The sequence below is a fragment of the Perca fluviatilis genome, chromosome 20 (assembly GCF_010015445.1).
Source record: "Perca fluviatilis chromosome 20, GENO_Pfluv_1.0, whole genome shotgun sequence".
NCBI classification, from domain to species: domain Eukaryota; kingdom Metazoa; phylum Chordata; class Actinopteri; order Perciformes; family Percidae; genus Perca; species Perca fluviatilis.
Window position 1 is genome coordinate 23,013,435 of NC_053131.1, and position 15,315 is coordinate 23,028,749.

At 42.1% G+C, this 15,315-nt stretch overlaps 2 protein-coding genes across 9 annotated transcripts in view; both read right to left on the bottom strand.

The window, feature by feature from the left end:
* The window catches only part of LOC120549679 (palmitoyltransferase ZDHHC14-like), a 62,749-nt gene extending 56,937 nt beyond the window's left edge, over positions 1 to 5,812 (bottom strand). For 3 of the 5 annotated variants that reach the window (XM_039786759.1, XM_039786758.1, XM_039786760.1), the window contains exon 1: positions 4,300 to 4,541. In XM_039786759.1, the coding sequence (XP_039642693.1) occupies positions 4,300 to 4,541 (242 nt within the window). Of the gene's footprint in view, positions 1 to 4,299; positions 4,595 to 4,896; positions 5,150 to 5,240 lie in introns of those variants that run through there. The other 2 variants (XM_039786756.1, XM_039786757.1) reach the window with 2 other exon arrangements.
* Positions 5,813 to 10,726: 4,914 nt separating this feature from the next.
* The window catches only part of arid1b (AT rich interactive domain 1B (SWI1-like)), a 210,638-nt gene continuing 206,049 nt past the window's right edge, over positions 10,727 to 15,315 (bottom strand). For all 4 annotated transcript variants that reach the window (XM_039785163.1, XM_039785162.1, XM_039785161.1 and 1 more), the window contains 2 exons: positions 15,026 to 15,156; positions 10,727 to 14,722 (listed from right to left, as the gene is read on the bottom strand). In XM_039785163.1, coding sequence (XP_039641097.1) covers positions 12,899 to 14,722; positions 15,026 to 15,156 — 1,955 coding nt within the window. In that variant the 3' untranslated portion in view covers positions 10,727 to 12,898. The remainder of the gene's footprint in view (positions 14,723 to 15,025; positions 15,157 to 15,315) is intronic.

Here is a 15,315-nt window from a genome sequence, read left to right on the forward strand (position 1 = left end):
CAATCTCTCCAACAGCCAAAAAGCGTCTGAGACAACTTCCCACAAACCAGTATCGCTGTAATTATTCTGGCCAAAAATGGAGGACTTCAGAGGCCTTTAAAAACTTTTGATGCAACTGCCGTCCTTTTTGTTATTTTGCAATAAACTGCAGTAGTATTTAAAAACTACCAGCAAGCAGGGGAAAAAAAGGTGATGTTTAAAAAAACTTGACACTTAGAGTAAACATTATGTCCAATTGTTTTAGAGCAGAAAGTTTTATTTTGGTAGGTAAATGTGACTGAACATTCTTTTTGTACTCTGTGCACACAAATAATTTCCCTCTGAATTAGGCAGCCCACACCCCCAGGTAGATTTACTAAAGGACATAAATAAGATGTGACTAAACATGCAGGACACTTAAATCAAAGCCAAATCCATTCTTCTATCACTGGAACGGGCTGTAGCCAACATTCAGTATGCCTATATCAAGTCAATGTGCTGCCCTGATCTCCTCCTCACAAGAGACTTCGGTTTCAGTGGTTTTTAAAATTGGAGAATATGAGGATTTCTACTCCGTTCCGAGTGAAATGTACTGTATGTGCAATGTCATCACTTTAAAAAAGGTCCAGTGTGTAACATGTTTAGTTGTTCATTATCAAAATCTGTGTTGCCCGTTCACAAACTTGTCCTTTTTCATGAATATTTACCATCACCATCAATTCCAAGTATTCCTTTTGGCTTGAAATGTTACATTTGCATTTGCATGAACTGGGGTAGACGCTCCATATTCATGCGCCATCTTGAAATACGTTAGCCGGTAAGGGACATACAGGACATACTGCTCCGACTTTCGCGTTTTTCGCTGTCACATGATACACTCACAGGTGCTGCTAATGTTTTTGTCCACCTCAAATAAAACTAAATCCAAAGTGTTAAGCCTTCTCTCTGTCCAAAACTGTGGTTCTTAAGATCCATTTTCACAGCAAACAAAACAGCATAACAGAACACCACTTCAAACATCTGCCTGAGTGAACTTTTACAAGATATAAGGGAGAGAAGGCAACATGTGCAACAGCAGCACACATGGACGTCTTCGGGGAGCCAGCATCAGAATAATAAACAGACCAAAGTCTGCCGGTCGCTAACAAGAGTTTATTGTGCATGGCCGAGCACCCCTCAGACAGACAAAAAAAAAACAAGCAAAAGGAAATATGGAGATGTAGAAAGATCTTTGGTAAACGTTATGTGCATGGCTCCATCCTTAAACACTCGCCATCTGTTGACTCCTTCTGGACAAACCAGAACTTCATCTTTAAACAGATACGGACCAGGTGTCACCATAACACAGCCTAATTTGAAATACCATAATAAGATACAGAGGCAATTCGAAAGACAGAAGATGCCCTTACAACTGAATGAGGAGCTGTTCTCCACTATGCTGGCAACTGGCAAGTGGGGTTAGAAAAAGACATCCAATCGAAAAGCATTACAGTTAATGACAACAGAAGCCAATGTGCAGGTCTGCTGACTATCGCCCTGTCCGATAAATGTCTCCTTTCAGCTGATGGTAGTAGGATGGGGGGAGACAGTGAGAGAGAGGAAAGCCAGTAGGACTCGGTCAGCCTGGGGGCAACGACAGTTGAACAGGGAGGACAATGCTAAGCTGAAAAGTGGCTTTGTGGTTGCATGGTGTTCCTGAAAATGTCCCCTGTAGTCACAACAAACAGAGGACAGTACACTGGGCCCAGTTTCATTGACTGGTCACAGTGTAGGAAATTAAGCTATCTGAGAGGGGAGAGGTATCATCAGGAAGCATCTGGCATCCTCCATGTGGGTGCTGCGGAATATCCATAATGGACACTGCAGTACGTTTCCCTCCCATTTAAATATTTTGTATCCACTGTTTCAAAGTAAAAAGGGTTGGAAGTTCTGGCCTGCAATCCCCTCTTTCTAGCAGTCTGCCCTTTGGTCATGGGTTATGACTGTATCTCTGCTGAGGTGACAATGTATTGAAAGATGAAGTGGTCCAGAGGTCACTGCTGATAGACGTGTAGCATTGCGTCTGTGAAGGACTTCAAACACGGCCTACAAAAAAGAAAACTGACAGTGGTTTGGAATAGGACATGTATACAAGATCCCCAAGTGACATCTTTAAATGTCTTGTTTTGTCAGACCAACAGTCTAAAACATCAGCCGCAAATCCTCACATCGGAGAAGCTAAAACCGAAGACTGTTTCTTGTTTTTGTTTAAAGGTCCCACGATTCTCAGATTCCAATGCAACAATGTAAATAATCGACTTTTCATTAAAAGGTCCCATGACATGGTGCTCTTTGGATGCTTTTATATAGACCTTAGTGGTCCCCTAATACTGTATCTGAAGTCTCTTTCCCGGAATTCAGCCTTGGTGCAGAATTACAGCCACTAGAGCCAGTCCCACAATGAGCTTTCCTTAGTATGTGCCATTTCGGTGTCTGTAGCTATTGAGGAGAGGGGGGGGGGCAAGGTGGAGGTGTGGCCTTGACCAACTGCCACTTTGCTCGTTTGAAAGCCATGATGTCTCGCTCTCATGGGTGGGCCAAATTCTCTGGGCGGGTAAAACAGAGAAAGGGGAGGTAACCTTGCTCCTTATGACCTCATAAAGGAGCAAGATTCCAGATCAGCCCATCTGAGCTTTCATTTTTTCAAAAGGCAGAGCAGGATACCCAGGGCTCGGTTTACACCTATCACCATTTCTAGCCACTGGGGGACCATAGGCAGGCTGGGGGAACTCATATTAATGTTAAAAAAAAACTCCTAAAGTGACATTTTCATGCCATGGGACCTTTAATAAATAAGTAAAACAATTAGTCGATTGTCAAAATTGTGATTATTTTGCTGTCGATTAATTGATTAATTAATCAATTAATTGTGTTAACAATATACATATATCTAGAAAATAAAAGGATATTATAGTAAGTCCTTTCAAAATGTTCTAAACGATATGAGGACACAATGTTTTACACACAAACATCACAAAGTAACAGTTTTGTTATAATAGTGCTTGTGTGCATACTAATCATACATTCATCAACTAATCACTGTCTTTTGATTTACTCCTAGATCATTAAGAATGGGCTATCTTTACAGTCCAGATACTGAACAGCAGCAAATAAACCACAGCACATATTTGCCTATTAAGCATTCTCTGGCTCTGAAGCACTTTAGCCTGATAAAGACTGTCCGACTGAGCTACAAATCTCATGATGGAGCAGGATTCTTATCTAGTATAGATGGGGCTTCTAAAATGATAGATGAAGGAGTGATTACCCTAATGAGGAGAAAAACAATGCACTCTCTCTCTCTCTCATGGTACAAACTCCAGCGCTCAGGTCTGTAGTCTACATGCTGTATTGTGCATTTCAGTCCCAGTGGGCCAATCTAGGACATCCGGGACAAGGTGAAGATGAAGGGCTGGATGAGACAGTGTGGAGAATTACAGTGTCTGTTGATTACAGGTTATTCTACGAGTGGGAGAAAGACAGAGGGCTCCTTTGGGGCTATTGGGGATGTGATTAAGGGAGTACAAGTGGCACACATAGGCGGACTGACACAATGAACTCTACTCTAAAAGTCACGGGTGACTGATTTGAAATAAAAAGTGTAAGGTAAACCTCTACTAAGTCACCATATTGTCACAATGAAGGTCAAATTACTGCACAATATACATAAAAGCCCATTCCTGGCCATCCGGATTAGCTACAGAACAGCAACCCTACAACTGGTCAGGATTCCATAGCTTGCTCGAGGACACCGGTTAAATTAATGTTTGCCAACGGTGGTTTAAAGACGAGCCCTCGAGTTGGAGGGTACCCTCTAACTCCAAGGCTAGCATGCAAAAACAACAATGGTAAATATGGACCAGAAGGCTGTCTGCCCCTTTTGTAAAAGGGGCATACATCATGCAAGGGCAAGTATAAACCATAGGCAAATTAAAAAAGGAAATCCACACCACAGAGTAGTTTACATTAGCAGCAGCCCCTGGCAAACACACACTGCTTTTATTAAAAGATACCTTAAATTGTATATCTTACTTCTTAAAAAAAGAGAAGCCTGCCTAATCCGCAACCAGTTTGTTCTGACATCTCCTGAGCCCTGAGGAGATCATAGGAAATACACCCACTCCAGAGTGATGCCAGTGACATAACTGACCTACATCTAAACTTTTTCTCTGACAGCTGAGCCCATGAAATAAAATCCCTAATCCACAATGTCAATGTGGACATGTAAATAGCAGATGAAAGCACAAAAAGACTGAACATACATCATACAGCAATACTTACTCAAAGGTGAAGAAAAGTCCACAAGTCACGAGAATGAGGACAAGGGTGAGGTAGAAAACCCCTGTCTGCTTGGCCATCATAATTCTCCCATTGCAGTAAAATTTATTCCGACCTGGGAAGGACTCCCACTTCCTCATCTTTGGGGTCCTTTTCTTGTAAGGGGTCTCCATTGGTGTGGAGCTGCGAGTGCTTATTTGGCTGTACTCACACTCTCTCATGGACTCAGATACCCCGAGATGCATCAATTGCTGACTCAAATCTCCACAGTTTAATAAATCCCGGGGCAGATGTGCCTCTGTGGAGAAAATAAACCAGTTGAGTTAACGGACTAGGATCACAACTTTTCAGACAAATGCCTGGGTGAATGTGGGCGGAAAGAAAGTTTGTTAAAAAGGTACAAGGCACACTTCCTTATATTAATAATATCTAGCAACCACCTACACTACATCGAACGTTACGTAGCTAGCTTTTAAAAGATACACCTAGCCTCCAGTGAATTCGATAAAGCCACACATAAAGTCAGTACAGCAAGTTTAGCTAATCTGTCGTTAGCTAAACTTGGCAAATAACTTCACTGGCAGCAAACACATACCTTACCTTAACGTTAATAGCGCCTTTGTTAGCAAGCAACCTGGTTAGCATTTTATAGCAACTTAATCTAAAATGCGGCTAAGGCTAACACGGCTAGCAAGTTGATGAAATAACCTAACTGGTAAGTTAATGTTAGCACGTTGGCAAACTTTGCAATTAAAGGCTAGCTCGGTGGTGGCCACTCACATAACTAGCTACACGCTTTGACTTGGCTGTTGTATTCTAACTTTCGCACTCAAGAGGAGCTCAAATGAAGCTTTGGGTGTGCACTTCGGCTGTCAGCCACATAACATTACAGGCTGTGTTTTTCTGCTCTGCCTGCTGAAGCGACATTTGAAGCGCTGCCTTACCGAAGGAAAGTGCTGGTCGTCGTGCTGGGGTGTTGTCACGTAGCTACTCCTTTCGTTATCCAGGTTTGTGACGAGCCGAGGAAGCAAAGAACACCATTTTTAGAAGTTTAAGGGTAAAAAAAAAAGGGAAGATGAAGAACTTGGTTAAAAAAAGGGGAATCCAGAGAAAGACCGCACGACGGGGTGTTCTAGACGAGCTTCAGCATCCTGACTGGCGGCGGTCGCTCAAAGAGACAGACACTACGAGTCTTTGCGCACAACGCGAACCAAGCACCTTATAGCCATATGTCCAAGTGTCTCGCAGCAACACGGCGAATAATCACCAGAAATCTTCACCATTCAGCCGCATTTTCGGACAAAAAGTTGCAGCATTCCCCAAGAAGCGTGGAGGCAGGCCAGTCGACAAACCTCCGTTCACATTGTGTCCTTCTCCACACAGTCTGTGCTGCCACCCTCGCAAACAACAAACATCAACATGGGAGCAGAGCAGCGCCTCCCAGCCTGCTCCTCCCCCTCCAAGCGAGGCTGAAGTCACTACTGAGGACTGAGGAGGTGCAAAGGGAGGACAAGCTGTAAAAGGGATTCCCAAATCGTGGTCCAGGGACCTTCGGGCGTCCGTCAGGGGGGGTCCCTACTAGCAGGGGCGCGTCCAAGGGTGACACTGGGGTTTACTGTAGTCAGAGCACCAATGCGGGCCTGCCGTCCCTTTTTCAAGTTGATCCCTTTGAATTGAGCCATAGATTACAAATATGATGATGTCAATTTAAAAGATAATTTTTCAACCGAAGAAAGTCTCAGTTAGCCATAGGTTTGTCAGTTCGACTCTCATGACATCTGGAGACACAGCTAAGCATCAACATCAATTAACATTAACAAACGCCACAGATAACAGATTTTTGTACCACTGGCGTGGCTTAAAATGCGCTATCTTTAGTTATAGAGAATCTTTGTCTGAACCCCTTTGATAATGCACATTCAATGATTAAAAACACATCATTAAGCCACAACATTGCACCAGGTAAAATGTTCTTTTATTACCATGAATGTGAGCACTGTAGTTTATTTTAAGTCAATTCCAATACACTTTCCTGGTAGAGTACACATCATTAGCACACCAATTCTGCAGCGGAAAATAATCCCTATAACAAATATACTGTTTACTCCTTTTTTCCTAAAAATATTATTATTATTATTATTGTTATTTTGTGCATTTTATGCCTTTAATAGATAGCTGAAACAAGAGAGTTGACTGGAATTGAGGTGAGAGCAATATGGGCAATGACAAAAGGTCCCCGGCTGGACGCAAACTGGGGACACCGTGGTCCATGGTCAGCATCCCAAGCCACGAGGCCGCCCCTCTAGTTATGCTTGTTTGAGTAACGTTTTATTAGGAAATAATAGAGCCTTTTTTTTAATGAAATTATATTAGGACCCGCTTTTAAAGATGGTTATCCCAGTGACCAACTGCGGTACTGCAACAAAAATCCCTTGTTGCCCAAAAAGGATTATCCCCATGGACTACCATTATAATTGTCTGTAAAATAGTAGACAGGGCATCTCAAACTGCAAATAAGGTAAATTAATATTACTTGTGTTAGGGTTAGTTATTTATTCTTAGTGTGGAACTACCCCTGACCCAAGGGGGTCCCCATAAACATGAAAGATGGGTGATGTTTAAGATTTAAGTATGAGTCAGGACAGTGAAATAGTGTGTGGCTACGGGCATCTCTAGCTGTCCCCCAGAAACAACAACATGAAGTTACTTTATTATATGCAGTATTATTTCATACTTGCACCTGAGTAAAGTTGGAGATACAGAAGTTATGATGCCCCTTTATTGACCTGTTCTCACCTGCAAAAAAATTTGCTCTTCAGTAATGTTCCCTGGAACACAGCAGGAACAGGAAGCACAATTATCGCATGAATCAACATGATTCAGGAAGATGATAAAAATGACTGAAGACTGACAAGACAAACATTATCGTTGACAATAAATAATTTAATAAATGGGGGCACAATTAGTCATATAAACCCTGTTTCTACTGAAAAGAGACTTGCAGTGATGTCGCCGCACAGCTTGTGCTCACCTCTCGTGCCAAGTACAGTTCTCTGATGATTTTCTTTTCAGCCCGCATTAGTACAGATGATTGCATCATCAGCCTACAGTTCCTTTGTCATCTGTCCTCTTAACACCTACACATGCGCAAGCACACACGCTCACATGCACACACACCTCCTCATCTAAGTTCTGAAGTCACCCGAGCGGTTTGTCTCATTCACTCCCACAGCTGAACAATTATCCACTTCCACTGAAAACAAGTCTGGCTGCATTTCATGTAATTGGAATGAGAGGACTTAATTGTTCAGAATCCAAAAAAATTCTCATTGTACTTTTATGTTCTGCCAATGCATTTGTGGTATGAAAGTAGGATTTAGCAGTCAGGCATATTAAGCTTATCAGATTGGAACATAAACATCATCACACATACATACAAACAACATTACTTCATACACAGAGTTGGCTGACGATATAGCATTTCTCAGGACGTGGTCATGTACAGTACAGTGCTGTAAATTGTCCCTGTTAGTGTTGTGCATCTGCAAACTGGCTGAGAGCATGATTGGCTGCTGCCGCCGGGCATCTGAAGCTATCAAGTGGCACATGTTTCACTTAATCTGTTGGAAAGCTGTGGATGTTTTCAATGGTTGCTAATGACCTGTAAGCCCTCCAGACTAATTCCTTAACTGTGGGGCTCGTTAAGCAACGTGATGACATATGGCTGAAGCTGTGTTCTTGTTGGGAAATAAGCAGACGTGATAGGGCCTTTGAGACCCAATCCAAGAACAACATGGGCCTGAATCACATCCTGCCAAGGACTCATCCAGGCAATATTGTCTTATTTAGAAAGCTGGACAGGATGAAAGCACATAGTGACATCAAAGCCTCATCAAGAGGCGAGTACTCTCTATAGCCACAATTATTGGACTTGGCCTGATTTGGTAAACACACAGTTCACACCACACACCACACGTATATTGTAACACATCCCTGGAAAGGTCAGAGCAGTCTCTTTTGTTTTTCAATGCTCATTCATCTACTTACGTTGGCGGTGAGAGGCAGCAGGGCAGGGTACCGAGGCCAGCGGTAGCCAATGACTGGCCTGGCTTCCTCTCAGCCACCACATCCATCTCGTCAGAGCTCGATGACTCAGCTTCTCAGAGGCACAGGAGTGTAGGAGGTATTCTCCTGTGGTTGGCTGCCTACGTGAAACGCATCCTCCATCACCAAAAAAAGTAAAGCAAACCCACTTTCCATCCAAACTCTAAATGACAGGCTGAAATTGAAAACGCTCAGAGGTATGTGGGCTAAGTCTGTTTGTAATGTGCAGGTGCATACATGTAACAATAATACAGCTACAGTTAAGATGCCAAGAGGTACCCACAATCATATAAATCATTTCTCCACAAAAAAATGTGCTTTTGTTAAAAATCAATCAAGCTGTTATCCACCTCTCAGGCTGCTGTAATTAATTATAAGGTGTCAGTAGATTTTTAATAAGATGAAGATGAGTGATGTACCTCTCTGCAGCCAAGCAACCCAGCTAACAATCATTCTTTGAAATCCAACCTGTTCATTGCCTGTGTTGTCAACCTCAGGAATTATATTATCAAAGGCAACTTAAAATAGGACTTGATAATATGCCCACATTTCCCCTGGCAAAGGAAATGAGGGCGAACGATTTCAAATTCCAACTCAAGAGGAAGTAACATATCTGGGGACTCTCAAAGACAAAATAAATAGAAAGTAAAAGAATAGTGAAGAGTAACTGGTGCTACCAGACTCAATATGATCCACAGTGAATAGCCTCTGATGTGTTACACTTGATAATAAAACAGTTGGTTGAGTCTTTATTCAATACTTTTTCTTTTATAAATCAATGCTAGAAAATGTACTTAAGTTAGAGGGAGTCTAGGACAGTATAGTATAGAGATTGTCTAACGTGTGCTTTTAAAAGCAATTCCTATCTCATGTCTCCGTTTACACTTGCAAAAACTTACATGCCTTAATTGAAAGAGAACAAAGTGAATAGGAAACTAGAAGTGTGCTACCTATACCCATAATATCATCTTTGTTTTGATATTGGGAAATCTATAACTAGGGATTAGTAAAAGACAAAATACCGAACATTGTGAATAAAGCCTCAGCAGTTAAAGGCCAAATATGACCTAGTCATGGGATTTAATTGTTCAATTTTGAATCCAAAGTATAAATAAATTAAAACATAAATAATTTACACCTTCTGGAATGACCAGAGTTTAGATTCTGTGACCAAGTAAAATTGCAACCGTTGATGCAATAGGTCTTTTTCACTAAAGACATTCCGATATGTCACAGTAGGAAAAGCACAGGTGTTTAAATGTATAAATTGAATGACGGCTGAATTCCATTTAGCTGCTTCAGTTTCAGGGTCCTGATATTGTTCAAGTTATCTCAAAGTCGCACTGTCATAGCTTACTGGGGCATTTTAATTGAACAGAGCCATCTTTAATGATATTAGTAACACCTGTGATTTTACTACAATGACAAGTCAAAATGTCTTCTGTGAAAAAGGCAGATGATGCATGACTGCGTGTGCTCTTTACTTTATTGGATATGGGTCAATAGCGCAAGACATGCAGTTTTAATCAATGGGGACTGGTAACAAGTATCCCTAATTTTTTTCTTTTACAAGAGCCCCCTCTAACATTTTTAGGTGATGTAACAAGAACACAAGTGCCTTAAGAGTTGGAGGGTATGAGGTTGTGAGGAGGAAGGGTACTTATCACTGTACATGCTGAGAATGGTGGTGGAAAGGTTATTGACCTCTGTCTTAATGAGGGGGTTATGAAAACTGATGCTCTTAGAGGAGCTGTTCAAATTGAGTGTGCAGTCCCATGAGTACTATAAGTACACGGTACTTAGTTTTTCATTGGACCCAAACCACAACCTGGACACATCATCGTTATAGCAGTATCAGGTCACCAATAAATGGGTTAACCATTTCATTTTTACATTCCTTTTGACAACTGTCTATACATTGTACCAAGAAGGAGAAAATATGCATTTATTACCCTTATTTTAGAGTATTACTATAGAGGGATTCAAAATGGTCTACAGTGAGACTACTAAGCAGGGGTTGCACGATGTCATCAACAAACTGTCTGAGTAGCTGTAAGAGGGAGTTGATCCTGGACCCAATGAAACTGAAAATGTAAATTGACCTGTTTGAAAATGTAAACTTCTACATACATTATTTTCTTTCATCAAATGTGTGTCATTCTGTGGCTATCTGCTCAGTCTCACAGTGTAACTGAGGGGTGGGAGTTTCACAATGCATATATAGTCAGAGGAGTTGCAATATCACTTTTGTTGTCCAAATGGCTTCAACCTTTATCAGCGACTTGAATGATAATGCAAAATGATCTGTGATCGGTTGGGAAAGAGCTAGTGTCTTCAAAATGATTTTATTCAATGACTTGTGAGCTAGAACAGCCACATATTACAGTCAGTACAGTACATGGCTTACTGTTCAGGAAGGACTGACCTCACATCACCTAAAATCATTTAAAATATTAATTTCAGAAGTATTTAATTTAACAGTTATCAGTTATTTCCATGTCTTTTTTAAATTATAAAACAAAACACTCAATCCACAGAGAAATGCACACAGCCCATATTCAGAAACTATATCTTTAAACGAGCCGTCCGGACTTCCGTACGGTTATGATGTCACAATTATTCTAGGTAGAAAAGTGATGCTACAGTCATTCCCTGGCTGCAATGATGATGCAGAGACACAGAGAGAGCAGATGCTCTTTTTTCAAGAGGGGGGCTTAAAAAGAAAGGCGCTGAAACAGAGCGTTTCAGACAGAGGGTGAATACAGGTATATTCAGACGGACAGGGAAAAATAATGTTTTTTGAACATTAAAGCATTTAAACGTGTTCTAGTAGAAACCCAAAATACAAAGTATGAACCTGAAAATTAGCATATTATTGGACCTTTAAAAATTATGTATGATATTAAGTAATACAGCCGACCTGTAAATGTCCTGGTGATCATTAAAGATCAAATCCAAAACTGAGATTCATGGATGGGAAGAATTTTTAATACCAAGAATTGAACTCAAGCAAATACTGTGATTAGATAGAAAACTATCAGGTCTAATTATCAGGTGTCCTCTGGACTGCAGCATTTCAGTCATTGTATAATTTCTTTGTTAGTCTGGATTATTGAACTATTGAACTGAATTCTTTTAAATTACATCAATAAAAGGCAGTCCATGTAAGCAGTTGATGTTTGTTTTATTGGCCTAAGATTGTCTGGACATAATGCAACGTCTCCAGTGCTTAACGATGTTCATCGTACATTTATTTGTGACATGTGCAGCACAGAGTATAAATGTGTATACTGAATAAAAGAGAGACAAGGAGTCATATGAAAAAAAGGCAAATTTTACAATGAGCTTTCAGGACATTTTGAAGGTTCTTTTCAGGTTTCTTATCTAGATTCAAAAATATGCCCATTGACATGAATGGAGGACAGTAACAGTAAACAGAAAATGTGTTCAGTTTTCTCATGTAACCTCGACTAGATATCCTCTCACCCTGGCACTTCCACGTTTGATTACCAAAGCGATTGTTTTCTCAGCTATTATACAATGCATACAGGAATTTTTACATCGAAACACCAGTTACATCTGCCATGTTCAAATATTTGACCCCATTAACAAAATATGTATAATAACAATAACAAATTTGACCAACAATAAAAGCATTTGTTATAATAGTCGGAGAGTCTCTTGCTATGCTTGATTGAGACTGAAAGAATCATGTGTGTCCATTGTACAACGGTTTATATACACAGTGATGAAAAAATACAGACATAACACAAGTGCTTAGGAAACACAAAGTTCATCTGTGAAAATCGTTGAGGCTATGATTGATAAATTAGACACTTATTTTAACAGATGCTCTTCTCCTACTGTATGTTGATTGGCTGGTTCAATGCTGCCTCCTCATGGCCTAAAGCACACACTGCAGGTGTCTTTAAAGAGTCTTCTTGTTCTCAAAAAGGGACAACTTGCTCTAGAGTCCTATTGCACAATTTATCTTCCAGCGATGGAGACATATACATTTCAATTTGAAAAGTTAGTGTTTTTTCCCCCCATAACTGTTGGCAAAAACAATTCAAACTACTGTACAGAGTCACATTTTAAATAAATACTCTCCATTAACAAAATGTTGATGAGTATATTAGCATTTATAAAACTGAAAAACATCTCCACGACTCATCGACTCAAAAGGAACCACATAATTCAGCACCAACGTCTGGTGGCAGCTTTGGCTGAAAAAGTAAACAAAAAAAAAAAAAGCCAAACAAAAGTAGCAATCCAACACCAGCAGGTATTAAATATTTGTATTAAAATGAGTTTTTAAATCCCAAACCCACTTTTTTTCCAACATGGCCCAAAAGCTTTACATATATAGATATTTTTGATGTGGATATTTCTTAAAAAAAAAAAAAAAAAAAGAATTCTGTCATTTTGATAAATAGAAAACCACAAAAGTATCTTGTACGCCTTAGCGTCTGCCATGTGAGTCCTGCCTCTCCTCTTGTCATAATTTCCCTAAGTGAAAGAGAACTTGGCAAATAATAGCTGCCACCCCCGCGTTGAGCACAGAGGAAATGGAGATGTCTAATAATCTGCTTTCGTACAGCACAAAATCTGTCTTGTTTTCCTCCACTTTAGCCATAGCCAACAGGCCTTTAGCTGCTCTGCACATCATGTTTATGCTAGGTGGGTCCATAGGGGGGTGCCCCATGTGCAGCAAGCTGTGAGGGTTCTGCTGGTACTGTGCCATGCTAACACCATCCTCCAAGAAGCCTACCACATTACCCACGCTGCCCTTCTGCATGGCTATGGCACGTGCCGCTGTGGGGTCTCCTTGTGCCAGGTGGGAGAGAACAGCCACTGCCATCTCCCTGTACACCTGGGCCTTCCTCTGACCCACGAAGCGGACCAAGACGCTGAAGAGTTTCTCCTGTCGGCTGAAAGGCGGCGTTGCAAGCAGGAGGTCAACGTTGCCGCCCTGGATGCTCAGCTTGCAGAGGCACTCCAGCACCAGCCTCTGGGGAGTGAGCTGGGAGTAGGGTGCTGCTGATGGGAAGGGGTCCTGGGCTTCAGCTGAAGGGCATACCATCCAGTGGAGAAGGCCATCCAAGATGGGGAGGCAGATAGTGTCTGGATAGGTGGAGAGATCCAGCTGACCCGAAATGTTGGCCAGAGTGACCATAGCATTCTCCCTGAGCAGACTCAGACACTCCCACCACCACTCCTCTTTGCTACTCGACAGCCCCTGCTCCTGCTGTTCGTCCCTCTGGTAGCTAGGGGGCCATCTGTTCCTCTCCGGGTGCTGGTGGTGCAGCAGGAGCAGCCTGCCCAGAAGGAGAACCAGCGCAGGGTGGCGTGACATATCCAAGTCGTTCCCGGGGATAAAGGACAGGCTCCGGACGATGTTGGAGACGCAGAGGCACCGCTTGGCCAGAGAGTCCTGCCAGGCAGAGGACGTGGAGAGCGGAGCTTCGTCCAGGCAGCGAGGCTCGTCCTCCAGCAAGGTGATGTGGTCCTGCTCCCCATCCTGATGCACCCTGAAGGGGTAGGATGGCAAGGAGCGTGCAGGGTGGGCGTAAGAAAGGGCGTCAACCCGAGCACACAGAACATCGTCAATAGTAGCAGTGATATGTTTCATTGGTTGTTTCTTCCCATCGTCCAGCTTGTTTTCCCCTTTGTTTTCTTTTCTCGTCTTTCCATCTGCCCTGGCAGGTGGTTCACTCCGGGGTTCAAATTGTGTTTGAATGTGTGCGGTGGAATCACCTCCACCAGCCTGCCAGTGTAGCAGCCCGCTGGTGAACTCGGTGACGTAACCTAAGTGCTCGGTCATGTCTTCAATCAGGTCCTCTTTGTGGACAATCTTGATGGGGAGCTTATCATATTTACTGGCTTGTTTAGGTTTAGGTTCTTGCTCTGCAACAGGCTGGTCAACACACGCCTTTTTAGTCTCTGCTCCCTTTTCACCCTCTTCTTCTTTTCCCTCTTTCTCTCTGTCCTCTTCATTCTTGTCTTCCTTGATGCTTACCTCAGACTCCTCCTTCTCACCGTTCACCTCAGCTGACTCTGGCTCTGCAGTGACTGGTAGAGCTTCCTCCACGATGCCTCCTGCTTGCTCCACCGGCGTCTCCGCTGCCGGAGCTGACTCAGGTTCAGGTTGGGCGGTATAGTCGGTTTCCTGGTCAGGAATGGCTTCTTCTTTCTGATCAGCAGCAGGGTCCAAAAGTCTTTTCTCAGCCACAGTCCCCACCTCAAACTCTTCGAGGATGCCAAAGATCTCGATCAGGTAACGGCGGAAGTACTCCACAATCAGCTCGAGGAATCCAGGCAACTGGTCAGACAAAAGATACAATGAATGTCAACAATTTAAGCAGAAGGAAATCTAATTCTAATCACTTTTTTTCAAATACTCATAATATCTTGAATCATTTGGACTACATAATGACAATAAATATTTTCCCCTTACTGAATAATTTTTTTTTTTTTTAGAGCTTTGCTACAATAGAAAAGGTTAATCTGGAAGAGCAGGTTTAAAGAGACACGCTGTATTGTCATACTGCCACAGCGTGTGCTCCAGCGGGTTAAATGAATCCGTTCTGTCAGCAGTGAGGTGTAGTGAGGAAATTGGTTTTACCTGGGAGAGGTTAAAGGAGCCCACAGTGCTGTCATCGTACAGCAGGATGTTGATGGTATCTAGAGCCCATGTGCTCTCTGCCAGCAGGCCAGACTTCAGAGACATCATCACGCGCCAGGCCTCAGGTGTTCCTGGGGTTAAAACAGTGGGATTTTTGGAACCAGGGAGAAAAGAAAAACAGTGATCAGACATGGTCCAAATGATAAAAGAGGACACTGAACAGAGTAGATCATTGTAAATCCTTTCATAAAATGTACCACATGTTGTGCTAGTTCTACCTGAAAATGAGG